Below are 23,560 nucleotides of genomic sequence, written 5' to 3'. Positions count from 1 at the left end.
AAAAAAAAAAAAAGAAGTAAAGCTATAACCACCTAAAGAAAAAATAACTAACCAATATAGGTGTGAAAAAAATAAAGTGACCACAGACACTGATTTTTATGGCTTCAAAGATCTGGATTAGATAAAAAAATAAAACAAGTATACTTAAGATGGGTGTATTAAAATGAAGACATTTCCCTAGGTTACCTTTCTTTTCTCCCTTATTTCCCTCTATTTTCCCCCCCTAAATTCTATCCCTTAGCCAACATCTTGCTAATTTATTTACTTTTTTAGAGAGAAAGCGTGCACGAACAGGGAAAAGGAGTAGAGAGAGAGAATCATAAGCAGCCTCCATGCTCAGTGCAGAGCCTGACGCAGGGCTCGAACTCACGAACTGTGAGATCATAACCTGACCCAAGATCAAGAATCAGATGTGCAACCAACTGAACCACCCGGGCACCTCCAATATCTTGGTAGTTTAAAAACGTACATCTTTCCCCTCTCTTTATAGGGAATTTTATTCACAATAGATAAATAACCTATTTTGAGATTTCCAAGTAGTGGTAAGATCTGGAATGAAACTGTGAACATAAAAAATAAAATGACAACGAAGACACAGAAACATGTGTATGGATAGTAATCTGCTGGGGAAAGAGACCTCCATTGTGAATTTCAAGGTATGGGGGCCTTGCCGGCTGCCTGTTCCATAAATAAACTCAAGAACTGTCCTGCTGGTCACCAGGAGACCCAGGGATTCTTGACCAAGAAGCCAGAGCTTTGAAATCTGCAGAGCAAGAAAGGTCTGCTGTGACACCATCATTTTCTGGGAAAGATGCCACCACTCTGCAATCTGGGGGAGGTGGAGACAGAATACCGGTTTTAATGAAGGCGAGAGGAGAGAAAAGGGCCCAAAATAAGGAGAAGGGTCGAGAGAGCAAATGCAAGATGAGTTCAAGGCAAGAGAGAGTCGAGAGGAATTTTCGGAAGGCCAACAGGAATGTTCCTTGAATGGGACACCGATTATTTCATCTGGCCAGTCTCCTCCTTTCTGGCGTCGCCGGCATCCGCTGCTCCGTGAGGCTCGCCCCCGTCCGCTCTGCGGTGCGGGCCCCAGGGAGCTGCCAGTGTGGCCTGGCGCTCACCGTGATGGTCCAGGGGAGGGTCCCTGACGCAAACCAAGCCACCCTTCTTCACCCTGACCAACTGACAGGCCACGAAAGCACAGGTAAGGACCTCTGGACCACGGAGCCTCTCCTCCGCACTTCTAGAATGAGAGCGAAAGAGTCAAGGGTCATGCTGGGAAGACAGGAGCCCAGAGGACCACGGAGGCAATGGGCCGAAGACGCCTGAATGAGGGGAGATGACGACCCCCCCCCCCTGAGGTGCCTCAAGCGGCCACAGCTCCAGGATTCACTTCGGATTCACTTCTTCACTTCCACGACCTGCCCAGGACCCTTCCTCAAACTCTCCTGTTTTATTTACATTAGTTCCCCTGCTTCCAAAGCAGGGAGGGGTCTTGGTCTGCTCAGGCTGCCATGACAACATAGCACACACTGACTGGTTTGGACAATAGAAATGGGTTTTCTCACAGCTCTGGGACCAGAAGTCCCGGGTCAAGGCTCTGGCAGCGTTTGGGTTTGGGGAGGGCTCTCTTGCTGGCTGGCAGAGAGGCCCCTCCCCCCTACTGCAAACGGCCCTTCCTCTGCATGTGGAGTGAGAAAGAAAAGAAATCTCTCTCCCTCTTCTTCTAACTCCCCCAACCCTACTGGATGAAGGCCCTTAGGGCTGACTTCACCCTCCTTACCTCAGAAAGGCCCTACCTCCAAAGATAGTAGGGGTTAGTGCTTCGGCACATGAGGGAGGGGAGACTCAATCTCGTCCACAACAGAACCCAGAGGCAACTACATAGCAGAAACGTGACGTGTTCTGGACTCACAAGGGTTGATTTTGACGTACGTGCCCAGAAAATAAAGTGAGGCAGACTCTGGAAAGGACTGGGGCTCCTTGTTACCACTGTCAAACCAAACCTACCCCAGAAAAGACACTTGTATAACATTCAATTCAATTCAATTCATGTCTTTAATTCAACATCAAGCTTCCTTGAGTTTTTCCTCCATCTTCCTTATCTATAGTCTTCTACTCAGCTTGGTCTTCTCTGAGGACATGAAGGCTTATAAAATTGGCTTTAGAAGCAGACAAGCCAGATACACTGGAATGGAGGCAAACACACACCTTGGATTCAGAATTAATTAACCACTGGCAAAAGGAGGTGGATCTGACAGTATCCACCCGAGTTGCAGTAGAATTCAAAGATCTAGTCACAATGATCAGGAACGTGCCTCCACCTGGGACACACTGTGCAGGGCTGGAGAGCGTAACTCACAAAGGACAAGAAAAAATAAGACAAAAGAAAGGTCTGATAATCAGAAGAAGGATGTTGCGAAGAATAGAGCCTAAAAAGTGCAAACTGACCATGTGGGGAGGCAGGGTGGGGGGCAGGGGGAGAACCAGCTGTTCCACAAGATCAGCTGGCGGTGTTGCATTGAACATTTGGTCTTCTCTCACCGCCATAGCTTGGGCTGCAGCCCTTATGTGGGCTGACCAGCCAAGGGTTAGGGAACAGGCAGGAAGGTGGGGCGGGTTAGCTTCTGAAAGGGTCTCAGCTGAAGTTTACAAGCGTAAAGATTTGGATTGGAGAGGTAGCCATTTCCTTACTGAATCCTAGCATACCAGAGATGAAACCGTGGAAGAGTTCATTGAATCATGGAAGGCAGTTGCTAATGACGCTCCCTATGGCTTTGCGATCTCTACGCCACATGGCGTCACCATCAAATGCACGCCACGCAACGAGACAGACCGTGACTGCTGCCCGTTCTCCATCTCATAAGGAGGGTGAACAAAAACACATACGCACGTAGCGACGGCGACCGCAAACCCCGAGACTCCTAGCATCTGGCCCTCCAACCAGAAGCTCCGTGTTGGAGATTCAGAAGCGGAGAGCAGACAGACCTCTGAGCTAAGAACCAGGCCCCACAGAAGGAAATCACTCTGGAAACCCAGGAGCAGGGTGTCTACCACCATGTCACCAGTGGGACAAACAGCACGACCTCCCTCCTCCTCTGTGACTCCCCACACGTGCGCCCTGGACGCTGACATCATGGGAGGCGTCCGTACGTGACCCCAAAGGACATAGTCATGAGTGATGCCAAATGTGCACTCCCCACGCAGGCTGCTCTGTCTTGCTCCACATACGCTAAGGAGAGAGCTCAGGGGGCATCCGGGTGGCGCAGTGGGTGAAGTGTCCGACTCTTGATTCCGGCTCAGGTCATGATCTCACGGTTCTGTGCTAACAGCACAGAGCCTGCTTGGGATTCTCTCTCTGCCCCTCCCCTGCTCATGTTCTCTCTCTCTCTCTCTCAAAATAAATAGGTAAGCTTTGGGGGAGGGGGGAAAGGACAGCACCTCGGATCTGGGTCAGAACAACTTGGACAACTTTCCCGCTCCTTTCCCCTCTTAACAGAGGGAGGTAGGTGAGTGTCAGCATCACGGCCGTCCGGAGGCGACGGGATGGAAGATTAAACAGCACTGGCTTTGCGTGTGTCCTGGGCACTTCCAGGAGCACCCGATCTCTGGAAGCGCTCCACCAGGTTTCTGAACAGATTCATCTGGAAGAAGTGAATCGACTTTTTACAAGATGTGTGGCTCCTGATATCCAAAAACCGTTCGGGTGGAGTGAAGTCTGGGAAACACAAAATTAACCAAAGAGATCTTTGCTTCCCTGCAGATAGAGCCAATTCCTTTCTGGTCTCGGGGGACTGGGTTCAGACTTCTACCGTGCGTCCCTCAGCCCACGCCAAGCCGTCTATTCTGGGTTTGTGTTTCTCTTTCTCGGGAAAATCAAAAAAGAGGTATGCAGGTGATTAAAACTGACCGGCCAAGGGGCCTAGAGTCGAGCCAGCATGCTCCTTCGTATCCGTGCACCTACACCCCGTCAAGCTGCACGCCTAGGCGCACACACCAGTGCAAGAATTAGAAAGGTGACAACGTGCCACTGGGACAGATGGAGGCCAGAGTCCACGGCGTCTCAGGGCATCTGGCGGCTCCCCTGCTGTAACAGGCACTTTCTGGAGGCTTCTGGGAGATAGTGCCAGAGGCAGACAGCACAGTGGGAACCCTGCTTCCCTCCCTCGGGTTCAGAGAATGGCTACAGAGAGAAGAGAGCTGCACAACCGGCCCCTTCCACCTTAGCCACGCTTCGTGCTTACCCTGATATGGCAGCCTGACTCAGCACCTCAGGACCTTTGCATGTGCTGTTCCTGCACTCATCAACCGCTCTGCACCTAAGCTCTGCATGGCTGCCTCCTTCTTGTCATTTGTGTCCCAGATCAAGTGTCATCTCTCTAAAAAGGAGGAGCCTACCTAATGTTGCCGCCTTCCTTTCTCCATCATTCTCTCCCAGACTAGCATTGTGCTATCTTTTTTATTTATTTATTGTGAGAGAGTGAGCATGTGCATGAGCAGTGGGAGGGGCAGAGAGAGAGGGAGAGAGACAGAATCCCAAGCAGGCTCCTCACGGTCAGCACAGAGCCCAACATGCGGCTCAGTCTCCCAAACTGTGAAATCACGACCAGAGCTGAACCCAAGGGTCAGCGGCTTCACCCACGGAGCCCCAAGGGTGCCCCAAGTGCTACCTTCTTTACAGGCCTCTGGGCGGCCTGAAACCCCATGTGTACACTCACTCATCTAGGGTTTCTGTCTCCCACACTAAACTACGGCCCCCAAGAGAGCAGGGACCCCATGTCTCTGACTCACGACTCCTACCATCAGTGCCTGGCACTTCGCGAGTGTTCAGAAAAACTTTGTCAATAAAAACACACTCACAGACACCTCTGTCCACAAACCCATATCCCCCAGATATGATCCCGGTTCCTTCCGAGAAACAAAAATGAAGCAGAGAAACTCTACCTTGTTCGTGAAGAATCCATGTCCAGCACCAACTTTGCTAAATGTTTCCTCTGTTTCTGAATATTTGGGATTTCCACCTGTAGTTACAGAAGGTGAGAGCCACAGTCAAACTGAAGTCCCAGATAAATTCCTTTGTTTAATGTATCTATCTTTAACAATTTTTTTGTGTTTATTTATTTTAAGAGAGAAAGGGAGGGATGGAGAGGGAGACGCAGAATCGGAAGCAGGCTCCAGGCTTCGAGCTGTCGCGCAGAGCCGGAAGAGGGGCTCGAACTCGTGAACCATGAGATCATGACCTGAGCCAAAGTCAGGCGCTTAATTGACTGAGTCACCCAGGGATCACAAGTTCGAGATAAATTCTTGAAGGACAATAGACAGCCATCCACCCGGCAAGTGTGCTGGAGGCTTCCGAAGCCTTATTTCCAGATGAAAGTCTCGATTCTCCTTCCTGAGTTGCCTCTGCTGTTTTTCCGCTGGACACCTGCCAGGCCCGCATCGCCCCGACCCTGCAGGGGCTCCGCGCTGCTCTCCTCCCTTGCGCCTGGCCTCGGCCAGCAAAAACAGGCTCAATCTGTCCTCCACACACGGGTCACAAGTGGAGAGAAAAGCAGAAGGAGTGGACACACGGAACTAATTCAAAACAGACAGCGGGCAGAGGACAGGACCTAGTCTCAGGAGACCTGAGATCTGATAAGGAATGCAATCGGGATGTATTTTTATAGGAATTAGTAAGAAGTTTTTCCAAAATAAATACCAAATAAACACGGCCATGGCTTTGCTCGGCCATGATAGGTTCTTCCACAGTGGGTGTAGGTGGATGCTCTTTTTATATTCTTATTTCTAAAAAATGACTTCCCTGAACATCCCTGGGGTGAGGGATCTGGGGTCCAGGCTCGGCCAAAGTGGGGTAGGAAGTGAGAATTTCGAAGGGAAAATTGGCTGTACCAACATTATCCCAGGCTATGGATTTTACAGAGAAGGAAGAAAGGGGAGGAAGATCTGAGCAGGGGTGAGCGACATATGGAGGGTAACCACCTCTGGCAGGTAAGAGAAGACACGGCCCGAGGGTCCCCAAGTCATCACAGAGCCCAGAAGCAAAGCTGGAGGGCCACAGGGACATCTGGTTGGTGCAGGCGAGTCTCAGCATCAAGGTCAAATACCCACTTTGGGGTTTCAGTCAGGCTCTGCCTGGGGCCCCAGACCACCGTTAGGAAGAGCAAAGGGCCTCCTGCGCATGCTCTTGGCTGAGCAATGGCCTCTGACGCATGGTGTCTAAGTCTAGAACGTCAAGCCACCATAAAGAGGAATTTCTTCTGAACACTTCCAGGCGCCCGCGTATCTGTGTGTCCACACACTGTGTCACAGAGATTGCACCGGGAGGTGTGGAGGTGCTGGGGGCAGTCAGGAAGGAAACCAGATGGTCAAGGGCGATGCTGTGGAACATGGCAGCCTCTAGATCCTGGTGGCTGCGTCATGTTAAGTTCGCATGAACAAAAATGAAACAAAATTAAAAATGGAGTTCCTCAGTCACATTAATCACGTTTCAAGAGCTCAATGGCCCCAGGTGGCCCCTGGCAACCTGTGCAGATGTAGAGCGCTTACAAGACCGCAGGCAGCCCCACGGGATGGCTAGGGAGGTTTAGTGTGACCAACGAGAGGCAATCGGGAGGAAGTCCGGGGGTCAAGGCAAGTAAGACCCCCAGCTCTTTCCTTTCTTACTTGATACCATTTCGCTTGGTTGAAGCTACCAAAATGGTCACAGAACCTTCAAGGTGTCTTGGTAATAAAGTTGTTTTTTTAGTATCCTCTAAAACTCAAGGATGAAAGGGATTAAGAGCACACTTATTGTGCGGAGCACTGAGTGACGTACAGAATTATTGAATCAGCATGTTGTACGCCGGAAACTACTATGAGATTGTGTGTTAACCACACTGGAACTAACGCAATGAAAACAAAATAAATAAAACAAAATAAATAAAATAAAAATAAAATAAAATGAATGAAATAAAATAACGTAACATGAATAAAATAAAAATGAAAAAATATAATTAAGTTAATAAAATTAAATCAAAATAAAATAAATAAATAAAATAAAATGAATAAAATAAAATAGATAACATAACATGAATAAATTAAAATGAATAAAATAGAATCAAATTAAATTAATAAATTAAATTAAAATAATAAAATAAGTGAATAAAATAAAATGAATAAAATAAAAATACAATTAATTAAATAAAAATTAAGTAAAATAAATTAGAATAGAATTAAAAATAAAATTAATATAAAATAAAATATATAAAATAAATAAAATAGCATTAAATAAAATAAAAATTAAATAAATGAATAAAATAAAATGAATAAAATAAAATTAAATTAGAAAATAAAATAAATACAATTAAAACAATAAAAATGAATAAAAATAAAGTGAATAAAATAAAAATGAATAAAATATAATTACATTAAGTTAGTAAAATTAAATTAATTCAAAATAAAATAAATAAAATAAAATGTATAAAATATAAAATAAAAATAAGTTAGAATAAAATAAATAAAATAAATAAAAGTAATAAGATATACTAAATAAATTAGAATAAAATTAAAATAATATAAAATAACAAATAATGATATAAAGTAAATAAAACAAAGCAGACCCCTGTACACATAAACCGTGAGCCCCCAGCGCGTCTCCTCCGGAGGAAGGGCTGCGCACTCCGGGGAGGACTGGAGAGGGAGCAGGGCAGGGAGGGTACAGCGGTGCGGACCTGGGGGGTGGGGGAGGTACAGTGCCGGCTTGGCTCCTTCCCCCAGTGGAGCGCCAAGGGAGAGGATCGCGGTGGAGACCAAGCTGGCTGTCACATCAGGATCCCTGCACATGCAGACAGGCAGTGTCCCCCGTGGTGGAAAAGTCTCACCCCTGCTGCTTACCTCGGCCAGCAAAAACAAGGGCTCAATCACGTCTCTCTCCACCTGCAACTCAAAGTGGATCAGCTCCTGGGCCAGCTTGTCCTCGGTCTCTCCACAGAGTTTTAGCATCTTCCTGCAACAGGACGGGGAAACCAGGCTGAAGACCCCCCAGAGCACGAGTCACCTGTGTCCGCCATCATCAGCTCACGGCTCAGTAAACCGGCATGGACAGTGTTCCTACACTGGCTGACTTCCGTGCCATCCCGCTGGCCAACGTGCTCCATTCGTTCGCATTTCTGAAATCTTCAGGGTCTCTTAACATTTGCTTTTTGGGAGGGCGCAAGCGTGGGAGGGGCAGGGCGAGGGACCAAGGATCGAAGGGGTCTGCGCTGACAGGCTGACAGCAGCGAGCCCAAGGTGAGGCTTGAGCTCACGAATCATGAGCTCATGAGATCATGACCTGAGCTGACATCAGATGCTCAACTGAGCCACCCAGGCGCTCCTCAAATTTTCAGTGTTTTAAATGATGCTAAGTACTACCATGTGCCTGGAGTAGAGGGAACATGTAGGGAAATATAAGAGAGGGGTGGGGAGCACAGACTCATGCACGCTAAATCCTCACTCGTGTAAGACCCAGAGGCTCCTATCTCCCTAAGCACTGGAAAACTGGCTACAATTGCTACACCAACAAACCAATATCTTTAAACACATTCCAAAAGCTTAAATTTCGAGAGGCTCTTATAGACAGAAAGCCCCTTCTCATAAGCCGTGACAACTTACCTTGTAGAGAATGAAAAATCCAGTGGAAAATTGGGATGGAAAAACCATTACAAAGTGTGTTCAGAATGAACAAACAACAGAAGACCTGAATGAGTAGAAAATTATACACCATATTCCTAGATGAGATGATACATTATTTGAAGGATGTTAATGCCCCCTGAATGGGTATACAGCCAGTCTCCTTACGCATGGTGCCATGCTGACCCTTATGAAAAAAGCTTTTACCAATCAGGAAAATTACAAGAGATCACTTTTATTTTTCAGTTAGTATGCATCTTTCCTGTTTTTTTCTTTTTTTGTGTGTTTTTTCTTTCTCTTTTTTTTTTTTTTTTGAGACAGAGAGAGACAGAGCGTGAGAAGGGGAGGGGCAGAGAGAGACAAAGACACAGAATCCAAAGCAGGCTCCAGGCTCTGAGAAATCAGCACAGAGCCTGATGTGGGGCTCAAACCCACAAACCATGAGATCATGACCTGAGCCAAAGTCGGACGCTTAACTGAGTCACCCAGGCCCCCCAGTCTTTCCTGTTCTTATGTTTACACCTTTATGACACATAAGTGGTCACATACAATATATAATACCAATGCCACACTTAAAGAAGTTCACATCAGGAGCACCTGGGTGTTTCAGTCAGTTAAGCATTTAACTTCGGCTCGGGTCATGATCTCACAGTTCATGGGTTCGAGCCTCGCGTGGAGCTCTGTGCTGCTAGTTCAGAGCCTGGAGCCTGCTTTGAATTCCGCATCTTTCTCTGTCCCTCCACTCACTCTGTCTCTTTCTCAAAAATAAACATGAAAAAGCAACAAGGTCCCATCAATGGTTTCCAGCTGAACCTATCTACTGCTTGCTTTTTTCAGGCATCATGATCTTTGGGGCTTATGCGTCTCGTCTTGACACACACAGAATTAGGTCATCCTGGTGTATGGAATTCCACTCGCCGTTGACTAAGCCTTCCCGTACTCACCTGTGCCATGCCGTCCAGTGCCGCCGAACGTATGTGTACGGTCTCTGTTTGCACGTGAGGATTTTTCTGTGCAATGGAGAGGAGAGACACATGCCCTTCACCTTACTGGACACCTGCTCTCTAAAGTGGTAACGCCAACTTTGCTCTCACCAGTGCAAAAGAGAGTTCCCAAGGCTCCATGCTCTCTCCAACCCTTGGTACCAGGAAGGCATTTCATTTCTGCTGAACCGGTGGGTGCAAAGCATCACCCGATCCCGGCTTTAATCTGCATTCCTTGGCTCCTGGAGGGACTGAAGATCTTTCTGTGTGTGGGGCCATTTGCGATCCCCGTTCCATGATGTGCTTGTTCATATTCCTTGATTGTGCGTCCGGATCAATTTACTTGATTGTATTTGCAGGAGCTCTTCATGCTTCAAAATATGCGTGTGAAGCTAGAGCGGATTCCAGTTTTGTTTCATATCTGCTGCGAATGTCAACTTCGAGGTCGGTGGCAGGGGGGGGGGCGGGCTCATGATCGTTGTTTTCTTTTTTACTGGTGTCTTTTATCTAATTTGTCTCTTACCTCCGTCCTCCTGATGCTACCGTTGTTGTTTTGTTTACAAGCGTAAGCACTGGCTACGGACCACCAACTGTGGAAAGTGAGGATTTAGCGCTCTTTACATCCGACCGCCCTGCGTGCATTTACAGACCGTTAGTATTTGCACTACATTTTGACGCCATGTGCTATTCAGAGTCATACACTGTGATCACTGGTCTTTCCTATTTGTCCTCTCTGAGGCATTAACAATTGCCTTGTTTTGGTTTGTTTCGTTTTCTATAGACACGATCACACCCCAAACCCTCCACAGCTACCTACTTTGTCTCTCAAGACACTGAATCACACTTGATGCGCATGAATTTTCATCTTCTTGAATTCTTCTCTCCTGGATTCATGTCAACCTGGATTGAGATTTCTTTCTATCCTTTGGCGCGGCTGTCTTCCCGCATACATGCTTCCCACTTCCTGGGATTCTCCCTCCCTCGTCCTGTGCTGGAAAGCTCTTACTTCCCACATCCTCTGTCCATCCCTCTTTCTAGGTCACTCCCTCACGATGAAGCACATCTTGCTGTAGCTGCCTGAGAGTGTGTGCAGGGAGCCAAAAAAAAAAAATTTTTTTTAATGTTTATGTGTTGTTGAGAGAGAGGAGACACAGAATCGGAAGCAGGCTCCAGGCTCTGAGCTGTCAGCACAGTGCCTGACTCGGGACTCGAACTCACAAACTCTGAGATCATGACCTGAGCCGAAGTCTCAGGAAGCCAACCGTTGAGACCTTGCGTGTCACAACATTCTCCTCTCTTGCCGTCAGTGGTGACTGACAGGTAGGCAGGGGAATGAATTCTATGTTGATGTTCAGACTCCTGCAGAAATTTGAAGGCATTCCACAGTAATTAATCTTCTGTTTCCACTGCTGCTTTTGGCAAGTCTGGAAGCATTTAGATTTCTGAGCCGCTGTGTGTGACAATTTTTTTTTTTTGTTCCAGAAGGTTGTAGCAGCTTTTCACTTGTCACTCAGCCTGACTAACGGTGAGCCCTGGCATCAGTTCAACTTTCCCTGTTGTAGCAGGAGCTTCATGGGCCCGTTCCATCAAAGAGCTTATGCCCTTCGGTTCTGGAAAACTCTTTGGGATTACTTTATTACTACCACCATTCCTCCTAGGATTATTTCTTCCTCTCCTTTCCCCAGAAGTCCTGTTATTCAGGCCCAAAACCTCCTGGATTTCTCCTCCAATCTTCCAACTTTTCTACCTTCCATCTCATGGGCTTCTTCTATTCTCTTGATTTCAACTTTATCTTCTAAACCTACCACTGAAAAAAGCTGTATTTTTTGTTCCCATGAGCTTGATTTTGATTTCAGTGTATTTCTTTGCATTAAGCTTTTTTTAAAGTTTATTTATTTTGAGAAAGAAAGAGCAGGAGTGGGAGAAGGAGCAGCAAGAGTGGGGGGGAGAGAGAATCCCAGCAGGCTCTATGCCGCCTGTGCAGAGCCCAGCGCAGGACTCAAAGTCATAAACCTGCAAGATCACAACCTGAGCCAAAACCCAGAGTGGGACACTTAACCAAGGGAGCCACCAGGTGCCCCAATGAGCATTGTGTTTTTTAAATTGACATGCGGGGCTGGTGTGTGTGTGTGTGTTTAGTCCTTTCCTTTTTTTCTCATTGAGATATAATCGACAGACATCCTATTATTTCACAGACACGTTATTTTCTCTGATCATGTGACATCAGTGAAGCATTTTCCTGAAAGCGTCTCCTTCCCACGTGGCATCTATTTCTGAGTTACATCCCCCCTGCCCCCACTTGCTTTGGTACAGAGGTTTCAGGTCAGAGTTCCCTCCAGGATCTAGAGATCTGGGACACCTGTCTGTATTTAAGAGACTCTGGGTGCCTGGGCGGCTCAGTAAGGTTGAGCGTCCGACTTCGGCTCAGGTCATGATCTCGCGGTCCGTGGGTTCGAGCCCCGCGTCAGCTCTGTGCTGACAGCTCTGGGCCTGGAGCCGCTTCGGATTCTGCGTCTCCCCCACTCTCTGCCCTTCTCCCGCTCACACTCTGTGTGTCTCTCTCTCTTTCAAAAATAAATATGAAAAAAACCCAAGAGGCTCAAAGCTGGGAATATGTGACGAAAGCCCATCAGCTTCGCGCTCGTCTGTAGGATGGTCAGGCGGGTCATTTTAATTGGAGCAGCGTCCCCTCCAATATTTTTGGTCTTAGGTCAGTCCTGTTGGACCAGTAGAGAAGGGTTTTCTTACCTTCCTGCCTGGAGAGCACAGGCCTGGGGGGCCACATGGGTGGGGGGAATGGAGATGAAGAGTCCCAGAATCCAGTATGCGTCAGTCACGTTACGGGGTGACGCCCTTACGCGGTGCCCGCAGTCTGGGGACACTGCCCTCCCGCCTCCAGAGAACAAAGCTGCAGACTCTCTTGCTAGGGGTGGGGACGAGGGGCTGGGAGTCTCCCAGGGCCTCTAGGAGGTACCTGCCCCGCTGTCGATGCGCATTCCTAACTGCAGCACCTCCCAGCCCCCAAAGAGCCACAGGCCAAGCGATGCCCAGTGCCCACAACCCGGAGCCAGTGCACATTTCGGGATGGAAAGGATGTTGGCTCTCCACAGAGCCTACGCCTGGCTCCGGGTCCTCTTTCTGAGGCCTGTCGCCTACCAGCACCATCCAGAAGCTTTAGAGCTTTCGCCAACTGTGGTGTTCTTTCCTGGTTTTCACGCCTTCCCAGGTTTACAGGATGGCAGTGCAGAGAGTGTCACGTTTACCTGGGTGTCCTTCACCCCTCCACCTCCAATCGTCCCGTGTCACCATGCTTTAGGCGTCTCGGACACGGCGTGGGCGTCTACCCACCTGCGGTTCTCCAGATCGTGACGGTCAAGGGTATTCACCCTCTACGATGACAGAGATGCAGAAAGAGTTCCCATCTCACCTGCTCTTGCCTCTGACGCTTTCCTCTAGGCCTCGGCTGCCCGTCAGCCCCTCCTAGGGTGTGCTCTATGCTCCTGGTCTCCCCTTTCATCCTTTCGCTAGTTTTGAAGTTCTCCATTCTACTCCCTGCGTGGTGGCTCTGCCTTTTCCCACATGCACATGGAAATGGGACCCCTTTTCATAAAAATTGTTTAATGTTTATTTACTTTTGAAAGAGAGAGAGCGGGGGAGAGGCAGGAGAGAGGGAGACACAGAATCCGAAGCAGACTCCAGGCTCTGAGCTGTCCGCATGGAGTTTGACGCGGCGCCTGAACTCACAAACTGCGAGACTGTGACCTGAGCTGAACTCAAGAGCCGGACGTTTAACTGAGCCACCCAGGTGTCCCCTCTGTTGTTTTTTCTCTCTTTTTTTTTTTTAAATTTCCTATGCTGTACTTTTCCTCTCCGTGCCTGGTTTCGTAAGTGAAAGCCTGGCCCTCGCGCCCCTCCCCTCTGGGCAGCCATCAGTCTGTGCTCTGTATTTATAGGTCTGTTTCTGCTATTTTTGTTTTTTTGCTTTTTTTGAGTCCACTTGTAAATGAAATCATATAGTATTTGTCTTTCTCAGTCTGAATTATTTCACTTGGCATAAGACCCTCTAAGTCCATCCATTATCAGAAGTAGCAACAGCTCACTCTTTTTTATGGCTGAGTAACACTCCCTCATATGTAAATACACACATGTAAACACAGACACACAGCTTCACATCCTCTTTATCCATCCATTTATCAATGAAGGGACACTTGGGCTGCTTCCAAATCCTCACAATAGTAAATAATGCCGAAACAAACACGGGAATGCATACATGCTTTCAAATTTGGTTTTTGTTGTCTTTGGGTAAATACCCAATAGCATGATTACTGGATCGTAGAGTAGTTCTATTTTTAATTTTTTTGCGAACCTCCCTCCTGTGTTCCACAGGTTGCACCTGCTGGCATTCCCACCAGCAGTGCATCAGGCCTCCTTTCTTCTCGCATCGCTGCCAACAGCCTGCCTCACGGTTTTGAATCATATGAGGTGTGATCTGAATTTTTAAAGTTCTATTTGGTTTTTCTTTGATTCTATTCTTTTTTTTCCATATCACTTGCCTCTTTCAACAGGGACTATTCTGTCCTTTACATTTTAATTGAGGTATCCAATATGATCATAATATAATTATAATATTAGCGTTGAGTGCAGGACAGGATGATTCAGTATTTTGTATATTTTGTGAAAGGAGCACAAGAAATCTAGTTAACATTTGTCACCATACACAGTTCCAAAAAAACCCTTTTTTTTCCTTAAAAATATGGTGTGTTCCACAGAGCTGCTAATGTCTACTGTTCTGACCTGGAGCCAGCACTGTCCTTCAGGTCTCGGCTTCGTGATAAGAACGGTTATTTCATATTGACATGTCTTGTTTCGTAGTTTCCTTCCCATTATCCTCTTATTTTTAGTTCTCAGGGAACCGATTCTCCTACGGACGGTGCCTGCTGACTCTCCCTCACGACGCTTCTATTTTTAGTTTGTGTTTATCGTGAGCTCAAATCAGCCAGCGCCGGGCTCGGAACCGGGGCATTTCTGACATGCGACACGGAGAGCTTTCCCGTTGGCTTCTGCCGGAGCCCTGGGGACTCCGCGTGTCCTCCCACACCGAACTGTGTGTACGTGATGTCCCCGCCGGGGAGGTGCCTCCCTGCACAGACAGCAGGACTCCGCCCCTGGGCTTTTCCTTTTCTCACTGGCAAGCTCTTCTCCGGGCCCGAGCCCCAGCCAGACGTGGCGTGCGTGTCCTCGGTGCATCCCTGAGAAGTTCTGGTCCCCTTTCAGGGAGGGGGCTTACCGAGATCTGGAACAAGCCCGCACGCGGGGTCACTCACCCGAGCAGTGTGTCGTCTCCCAGGACGGCTGACCCCTCCATCAGACACTGAGCCAGTGTTGTCAGAGGCAACTTTTTCTGCAAAGGAAAACACAACAGCATTGTCGTAACGAAAACCACTTCACCCGTCACCTGTAAGACAGTGGAAGGTCAAATTCCCACCTCGATGCTGGATCAGTTAAGATACAAACGGACCTTAAAATATGTTTAGAGCCTAAACATTCGTAGCATTCAAGGACGGGCTAGACTCAGAGAGGTCAAAATTCAGAAAATCAAAACTGAATTAAATGTCCCAGTTTGGGGGGCACCTAGGTGGCATGGTTGTTGGGCGTGTAACTTTGGCTCAGGTCATGATCTCGTAGTTTGTGAGTTCGAGCCCCACGTGGGGCTCTGTGCTGACAGCTCAGAGCCTGGAACCTGCTTCGGCTTCTGTGTGTGTCTCTCTCTCTCTGCCCCTCCCTGGCTCTCACTGTCTGTCTGTCTGTCTCTGTCTCTCTCAAAAATAAACATTAAAAAAAATTTTTAAAGAGATTTTTTAAAAAATGTACCAATTTGGAAAAGAAGCCTATAGTTTTTACAGGCTGCATTTTATTTATTTATTTTTTACCATTTATTTATTTTTGAGAGATAGGACAGAGTGTGAGCAGGTGAGGGGCAGAAAGGGAGGGAAACAGAATGCAAAGCAGGCTCCAGGCTCTGAGCTGTCAGCACAGAGCCTGAGGAGGGGCTCGAACTCACTGAGCCTGAGATCGTGACCTGAACTGAAGTCAGACACTCAGCTGACTGAGCCCCCCAGGCTGCATTTTAAAATACAATGGGATAGGGACACCTGGAAAACTCAGTCAGCTAATCATCCAACTTTTGATTTAGGCTCAGGCCTTGATCTCATGGTTGTGAGTTGGAGCCCTGCTTAGGGCTGAGCCTTGAGCCTAGAGCCTGCTTGGGATTCTCTCTCTCTGCCCCTCCCCTGCTCACTTTCTCTAAAAAATAATGATAAAGTGGGATAACAGCAAGAAAAAAAAAAAGACAAGATTTGAAACTTATGTTAACAAAGATTCAAACAATGCTTTGGTTTCCAAAGATCAGTCACGCCCTGGAGAAGTACCACAGCTCCATTTTATAAACGAGGCAGCTTATGGTCAAGAGGGAGAAAGAAAAGTGTTAATACAGTGACAGTGCAAAGAAAGGAAGCCTAGAAACAGCAGCACCCTCCAAAGAAGACAGAAAATGGCTCTGGGCACATGGAAGACACTTGGCATCATTAGTTACGAAGGAAGCCACAATGGGATACTACTTCCTATCTCCAGGATGCCCATCGCAAGAACACCAACCAGAAAGTAAGTGTCAGTGAGGTGAGCCTGGGGATCACGGTGAGCAGATGGGAAACGGGCTCCCTCCTGCCGAGTGGCAGAAACGTGAAATGGGGCAGTGCTTCGGGGACGTGGGGCAGCATTTCAATAAATGACACAAAATTACCAAACAGCCTGGCAAGTCTACTCAGTTCCACTCAAAGTAACTGAAAGCGGATGGTCAAAAAACACCCCACACGTGCGTGCCTAGGAAGGACAGCTCTAATCACGACAGCAGAAAGGCGTGGGCAGCGGACGCCCGTCATCTCACAAAACGGACCGAGAAACGGCGGTATAATCGTACGAGGGAACAGTATTCAGCCATGAAGAGGAACAAAGATGAAATATCCAACTTCGGCGAATCTACAGCGTGTAGCCCGACCCATTCCGTCCCTACTAATAAGAGCGGACCAGCTCTCTCCTCACGGAGTCTGAACTGTCCGAGGCACACAGAGAAAACCGCAAGCTGGGAGCTGCCGGCAGAGGGGCGCCGCGGGGGCTCAGTCGGTTGAGCATCTGACTCTTGATTTCAGCTCAGTTCATGATCCCAGGGTTGTGAGATCAAGCCCCACGTCGGCTCCATAGTGAGCGTTGAGTCTGTCTGAGATTCTCTCTCTCTTCCTCTGCTCCTCCTCCACCCCCCCCCTCCCAAAATAAATGAGTAAATAAATACCTGTCAGCAGCTCTTCAGATCTCCCGGCCACAATGCTCTCGGGGGACAAAATCATTACTCATCACTTCAAATAAAATGGGACATTCTTCTCGGTAAAAACTAGACCAGCAGCTCAGTATTAACACACATGAAGTTCAACAGCACTTTCTATTTGTCCTACAAAGTCAGCAGACTTAACGGTGAAGCAAATTTTTTAAACAATTTATTTTTTGAGAGACAGAGTGTGAGCAGGAGAGGGACAGAGAGAGAGACAGAGACACAGAATCTGAAGGAGGCTCCAGGCTCTGAGCTGTCAGCACAGAGCCCAACACGGGGCTCAAACTCACGGACCACGAGATCACGACCTGAGCTGAAGATGGACGCTTTATCAACTGAGCCACCCAGGCGCCCCCTCTGCCCACATTACCTTTTAATAAAAGTTACTTAGGGGCACCTGGGTGGCTCAGGTGGTTAAGCGTCTGATTTTGGCTTAGGTCACGATCTCACAGTTCGTGGGTTCAAGTCCCACATCAGGCTCTGTGCTGACAGCTCAGAGCCTGGAACCTGCTCAGATTCTGTGTCTCCCTCTCTCTCTGCCCCTCCCCCACTCACTCTCTGCTCTGTCTTTCAAAACAAAGACACTAAAAAAACATTAAAAAATAAAAGTTACTTAAAGCATTTTAAAAAAGCATCTAAGTAGTTAGAGGAGAAAAATAGTGAAGCACATTAATATATGCTCACAGCGGTCCCATGACTTACATTTTTAGTTCTTAATCAGGAGTGATTCTGCCCTCTGGGGAGCTTCGGTAACTTGTCACAACATGGGGGACACTTCTGGTGTCTAATGGCCGGGGATGCCTCTCAGCATCCTACCACACACAGGACAGCCCCCTGAAATACAGAATTACCTGGCCCAAAACATCACGAGTGCTGAGGCTAAGAAACCTCATTTAAAGAGAAAGATCTTCAATATGTCAAGTCCTAAAATATCCCAATAACCAACCAGCGGAGATGCTGTGCCTTGAATGCAGAGAGAACAATCCTGGTGTCAATTCATTTTGGTTTGTGCCAAGTACCTCAAGTCCCATGACCCTGCGCCGTTAGGGGAGGACCTCAGCTATTCAGAATACTTCCTTGAAATCTCACAAGGAAGCGAGCTAAGAAAGACTGTGCCCATGTCAGACGAAAGGGGACACTCATGGTTCGTGGGTTTGAGCCCCGCGTCGGGCTCTGTGCTGACAGCTCACAGCCCGGAACCTGCTTTAGATTCTGTGTCTCCCCCTCTCTCTCTGCACCTCCCCTACTGACACCCACGTCTCTCTTTCAAAAAATAAACATTAAAAAGTAAAACAAAATAATATAAACTTCCCCCCCAATTCTAGAGGATTGATAGAACCTTAAGAATTAAGGTTAGGGAAGACAGAATGTTCCAGGGTCTGGAAGTCATCAATCTGACTTTTCTGAGAAGATTGTTCTCTCTAAAATTATCTCAGGAACAATCAACACACTTCATAGGATTCAGAGACAAAAAGTCTAATCCTAATATGCACTCTGTTTCCCCAACATACACGCCCATACCCTCTAGTCCTGAAAACTGCAGATTCCAAGCCCCGGCAGCTAGCTCTTCCGGGTTCAGTCCCCGAAAGACACAGGCTACTCAGGGCTCAGTGCCCAGTGGTCATTTCGGCCGAACGGTGGGGCCCCAATATGGCAGCGGGGTGTATCTCTCCAGCATTTACTTCTGTTACGCACCGTGCTAGGCAGTCACATGTGTTACCTCACTGAGCTCTCAAGCACCATCATTGGGTAGAAATTCATTACTGCTCCTCCCAGATGAAGAGGGCCAGGTGTACAGGGCTAACTGACTCACGCAAGGTCAGGTACAATCAGGAAGCAGGGGACCTGGGCTTCCATCTGAGGCAGTTAGTGTCCAGAACTTAAAATCAGGACGCTAAACTGCTTCTGGGGAGAACAGGAAAGATTCAAACTGGCTTGCTGACACATCAGGCAGGTTCTGTGCCTAAAATACTCCTAGGCCATCCATCCATGACACAGATGTATTTTTAGCATTGCCTACCCTGTGGCAGGCCCTGTTCTAGGCATTAAAAATGCAGTCGTGATGGATGGGCAAGATCCCGGCTCCTGTGGAACTTAGGAACCAGTGGACGGGAACGATCGTAATGGTTTCAGATACAATATTATGCACGATGAAGGAAGTAAAATGGGGTGATGTGATTGGGGGAGGACAGGAGCAAACACATTAGGTGGCAAGGCAAGCCGTGCTGAGAACTGAAAAGTAAAAAAGTTGCGGGCGTGCCCGTGTTCTGTGACAGGTCAGTGCTGCTGGGACAATGATGACAGCAGGTGGGGGCAAGAGCTGAGCTCAGAGATGCAGGTGAAGGCGTATCACGAGGGTCCAAAGGCCAAGGCAAGGAGCTTATTCGTATTGTTATTCTACAATGGGAATCCTCTGGTGGGACTGGAGCAGGACGGTGGCACCGTCTGACCTCTGCTGTAGAGAGTGGACTATGAAGGGGGTGGGGTTTGGGTGAAGAGCGGGGGACCCATCAGGAATGGCTATGTTCAGGCCAGAGGTGACGCCTGCATGGACGAGGGTGGCAAATACTGAACTGTTTGGAGGAAAACCAGTGAGCCCTCTGGAAGCCGGGGCGGGGGGAGAAAGAGAAAACTAGATGGTAATGTCTGGGAGTCAGACGCGAGAAGGCAGTGGTTTTCCTGTACCATTCTTGACTGTTCCACCTGCTTTGCTACATCCTCCACCAGTAGGGCTTAACATGGTGCAGGTCCTGGGGCTCTTGACTCAAGCGCATTTATCTCCTTAGATGATCTCATCAAATCTTATAAAGTCAAGAGTCGCTCAAGCCAGAGACACTTTGAAGGCCCTCTCCACTCTTCAGACCCCCATATCCATTCAAGATCCAATGCTCTACATGGTATATCTACCACATCTCCCAATTTCTCTCCATCTTCCCTGATCCTGGTGTATCTCCTCTAGATCACTCCCATATTTTTCTCTTACTTCCCCTGTAACCCCTGCCCCACGTACCCATTTTTCACACAACTGCCAATAAATCAGGCCATGTCGCTCCTGATTACAGCACTGGCTTCCCACTGCTCTTAGGGATCAAGTCCAAATCCTTACCATTCATGGCCTACAAGGTGAGGTGGGGTCCCTGCAGTCCCATCTCCCGCCCTTATCTGTGTCATCATCCATACTCTAGGACCCCTTCGTGCTTCTCAAAAATGCCCCCACCTCCTTCCTGTCCCTGAAAACTCTGCACATATCATCCCCTGTCCTACAAGGACTTTGGCCTCTCTTGATGCCACTACCTTCTGCTGTTCTTAAAGGCCACGTCCTCACAGAAACCCTCTACTATTTGGTTCCTAGTGAGCTCTTCTCAGTGCTGAGCCTCATCTGAGGAAGGACTCCATGGGATGGCTGCTTCCCTGGAAGACTGCGAGCCTCCAGAGCACAGGGGTCCCACGGGCTTTGCTGAGCCCTCGGCACACATGCAGCCTCACCTGGCAGACATGGCCCCTTCCAAGTATTTAGTGAGCAAGTGAAGAAGGACTAACAGTGTGCCTGTTGAATGGGCATGTCCTAGAAGAGACACAAGGACGGGGAAAACCCAATCATTTTCATCATCCTGACGATCTCAGGAACTGACGAATTAATCAACTATCAGCCTGGACTATAGGAAGCAACATGGCAACCTCATGAGGAATCTGGTTAATTAGCTCAATACCCACTAAATGATCCTGGTCACTGAGACAGTGCCAACCAAACTCCACTTCGCCCTCTGCTCCCATGTGACGGCCAGGCCCAGCTTTCAGGTAAAGGCTGTAGTGCTGGCAACTACTAAACTGCTCAGGACTAATGAGCTTGGGGGCGCCTGGGTGGCCCAGTCGGTTGAACATCTGACTTTGGCTCAGGTCATGATTTCACAGTTTATGAGTTTGAGCCCCGTGTTGGGCTCTGTGCAGATAGCTCAGAGCCTGGAGTCTGCTTCGGATTCTGTGTGTATCTCTCTCTCCGCCCCTTTCCCACATGAACTCTGTCTCTCTCTCTCTCAAAAAAAAGAACAAATGACCTTGTTTTAAAAGAAGTGGCAGGGGCACCTGAGTGGCTCAGTTGGTTGGGTGTCCGACTATGGCTCAGGTCACGATCTCAGAGTTGATGAGTTTGAGCCCTGTGTTGGGCTCTGTGCTGACAGCTCAGGGCCTGGAGCCTGCTTTTGATTCTCTGTCTCCCTGTCTGTGCCTCCCCACTGCCCTCACAATCTGCCTCTGTCTCAAAAATGAATATATGTTAAAAAAAAAAAAAGTGACCAGTAGCGACGCCTGGGTGGCTCAGTTGGTTAAGCAACTGACTCCTGGTTTCAGCTCAGGTCATGATCTCCCAGTTGTGAGACCAAGCCCCACGTCACGCTCTGTGCTGACACCATGGAGCCTTCTTGGGATTCTCTCTCTCTCTCTCTCTCTCTCTCTCTCTCTCTCTCTCTCTGTGCCCCTCCCCTGCTCTCCCAAAATAAATGAACACTAAAAAAAAAAAAAGGACTAACAGCAACAATCTGCCATGGGCTCCAGTAAAAGGCTGCACACGTGCCTGGATAAGCCCCTCCCACCCTGAGGTTCTAGGACTGCACCGCTCACATCCACTGGCCTCATTCCCCCTAGAAGGACCATCTCTTGACACCCCCCCCTTTCTACAGAAGTATAGATGACACATGACGTTAGTTTCAGATGCATAATGTGGTGATTCAACAACTCTCTACACACGCACTCGGTCTGTCACCATACACTGGAGTCACACCACCAGTGACCGTATTCCCCAGGCTGCGCCTGGCATCCCCGAGACTTAGTCATTCCATCGCCGGAAGCCTGGACCTCCCTCGCCCCTCCACCCCTTTCACCCATCCCCCACCGCCTCCGTCGACCTGTTCTCTGTATTTACATCTCAGCCCTCTCTGCACACCCACCTTCCTCAGTTAGAGTGTGCTCATTACTTTCTTCACCCGATTTTCCCCGCTCTCTATTTTTTTTAAGTTTCTCATTTTTAATCCCTTTTCTTTTTGCCTATTCCTTAGATCGTGACACATCTCCGTACCTAATAATGTCAGAGAACTGAGCACATATTTCAGGATGAGGCAGTTAATAAGAGCCACGGCTCCTATTAAACCCCTTGATGTGTTGCTTTGGAAAAAAACTGGAAAAATGGATTTGAGTGAGTCACGGCCTTGGACGTTTTTTATCGGCCGGTCTGAGGCTGTTAAATGTTTAAAACAGCTCCTTTGGCTTTCTTTTCTGCCAGATCATATACTCGGTCCTAGGAGGACAGGGAAAGACTGATCAGCTCAAGAAATCAATGACTGAAACCCAGATGCTTGAAATCTGTGCCGTGAAATCACTGACCTCTACGTACTTGAGTACCTAGCATCCAGCCCCGACTTCCTCCAGGTCAACCAGACGGTTGACCCTAATCCTACCCGATCTGTCCAGTTTGTACAGTGACCACGGTAACCCTCAGGCCCTGACACCGGCCGCTATGTGCCCTCCCCGGCGAGAGCAGCCTGGTCACCTGTGTCCCAGCTAGCGAATCACGGCCGGTCACGGCCAACCCACTTCTCTCCAACACCTCTTCCCCACTCAGGCTCCCCCGCAGCTAGGGAGACATAAAACAAGTTCTTCCGGGCGGGCTTTTCTCTTCCCCAATGAAAACAAAACAAAAACAAGTATGCAAAGATAGTTCATCCCCTTTACCGCCCTGATGGGGTCACGTGGAGACGCGATGCCTGGGGCCATGGCAGCAAGTTACGACTACTAGGAGGAGCAAGAGCATTGCAGAAAGGCTGGCCCAGGGCTGATGAATACATCCCGGACCCGCTACCTCAGACACCCCATTAAGTCATAAGGAAGAGCCTTTTTGCAGGAGTCACAGTTACTCAGGGTGCTAACTATGTCTCGTATTTGTTGTAATCCAGGGCTTTGACAACTGCTGCATTGCTGACCCTGGAAGGACCACCTGTGCCTGGGGGAGCCAATTCTTTTTTAATGTTTATTTATTCATTTTTCATATGTTTATTTTTGGGAGAGAGAGACAGAGAGCGACAGAGCACGAGTGGGGGAGGAGCAGAGAGAGATAGAGACACAGAGTCTGAAGCAGGCTGTAAGCTCTGAGCTGTCAGCCCCACACGGGGCTCGAACTCACGAACCATGAGATCATGACCTGAGCCGAGGTCGGACGTTTAACCGACTGAGCCCCCAGGTGCCCCAGCAGACTCTCCCTTTGGACAGATCAGATGCCCCTTGATGAAACCCCCGATACACACAGAATGACTTCCACAGACATCTTCTGAACCTGTAAACGTTTCCTTCCTACTCCATGTGAGTGAGTCCTGCTGGGAACGTTCAGAAAGAAGAAACGAGCTCTAGGAAGACGACAGAATGACTGACAGGGAAGGTTCTAGTGTGGTGGCCTGAGCTGGGACAGAGCATCAGGACACATACACATCATGTGACAGGCAGGGACGGAAGCCCACAGGAGCTGGGGGGTGGGAGGCCCAGGGAGGCCCCTGGGAGTAAG

The 23,560-nt window shown here is 48.4% G+C and overlaps 1 protein-coding gene across 5 annotated transcripts in view; it reads right to left on the bottom strand.

Annotated features, from left to right (window-relative positions):
• Positions 1–15,027, bottom strand: part of ARHGAP44 (Rho GTPase activating protein 44) — a 59,869-nt gene extending 44,842 nt beyond the window's left edge. For all 5 annotated transcript variants that reach the window (XM_029926718.1, XM_029926721.1, XM_029926719.1 and 2 more), the window contains exons 1-3: positions 14,957–15,027; positions 7,873–7,984; positions 4,945–5,021 (exon numbers count right to left, since the gene is read on the bottom strand). In XM_029926718.1, the coding sequence (XP_029782578.1) occupies positions 4,945–5,021; positions 7,873–7,984; positions 14,957–14,997 (230 nt within the window). In that variant the 5' untranslated portion in view covers positions 14,998–15,027. The remainder of the gene's footprint in view (positions 1–4,944; positions 5,022–7,872; positions 7,985–14,956) is intronic.
• Between the last annotated feature and the right edge of the window lie 8,533 nt (positions 15,028–23,560).

The sequence above is a fragment of the Suricata suricatta genome, chromosome 17, assembly GCF_006229205.1.
Source record: "Suricata suricatta isolate VVHF042 chromosome 17, meerkat_22Aug2017_6uvM2_HiC, whole genome shotgun sequence".
Taxonomy (NCBI): Eukaryota; Metazoa; Chordata; class Mammalia; order Carnivora; family Herpestidae; genus Suricata; species Suricata suricatta.
Note: the sequence above shows the minus strand (reverse complement) of the source record. Positions and strands in the feature narration are given on the sequence as shown.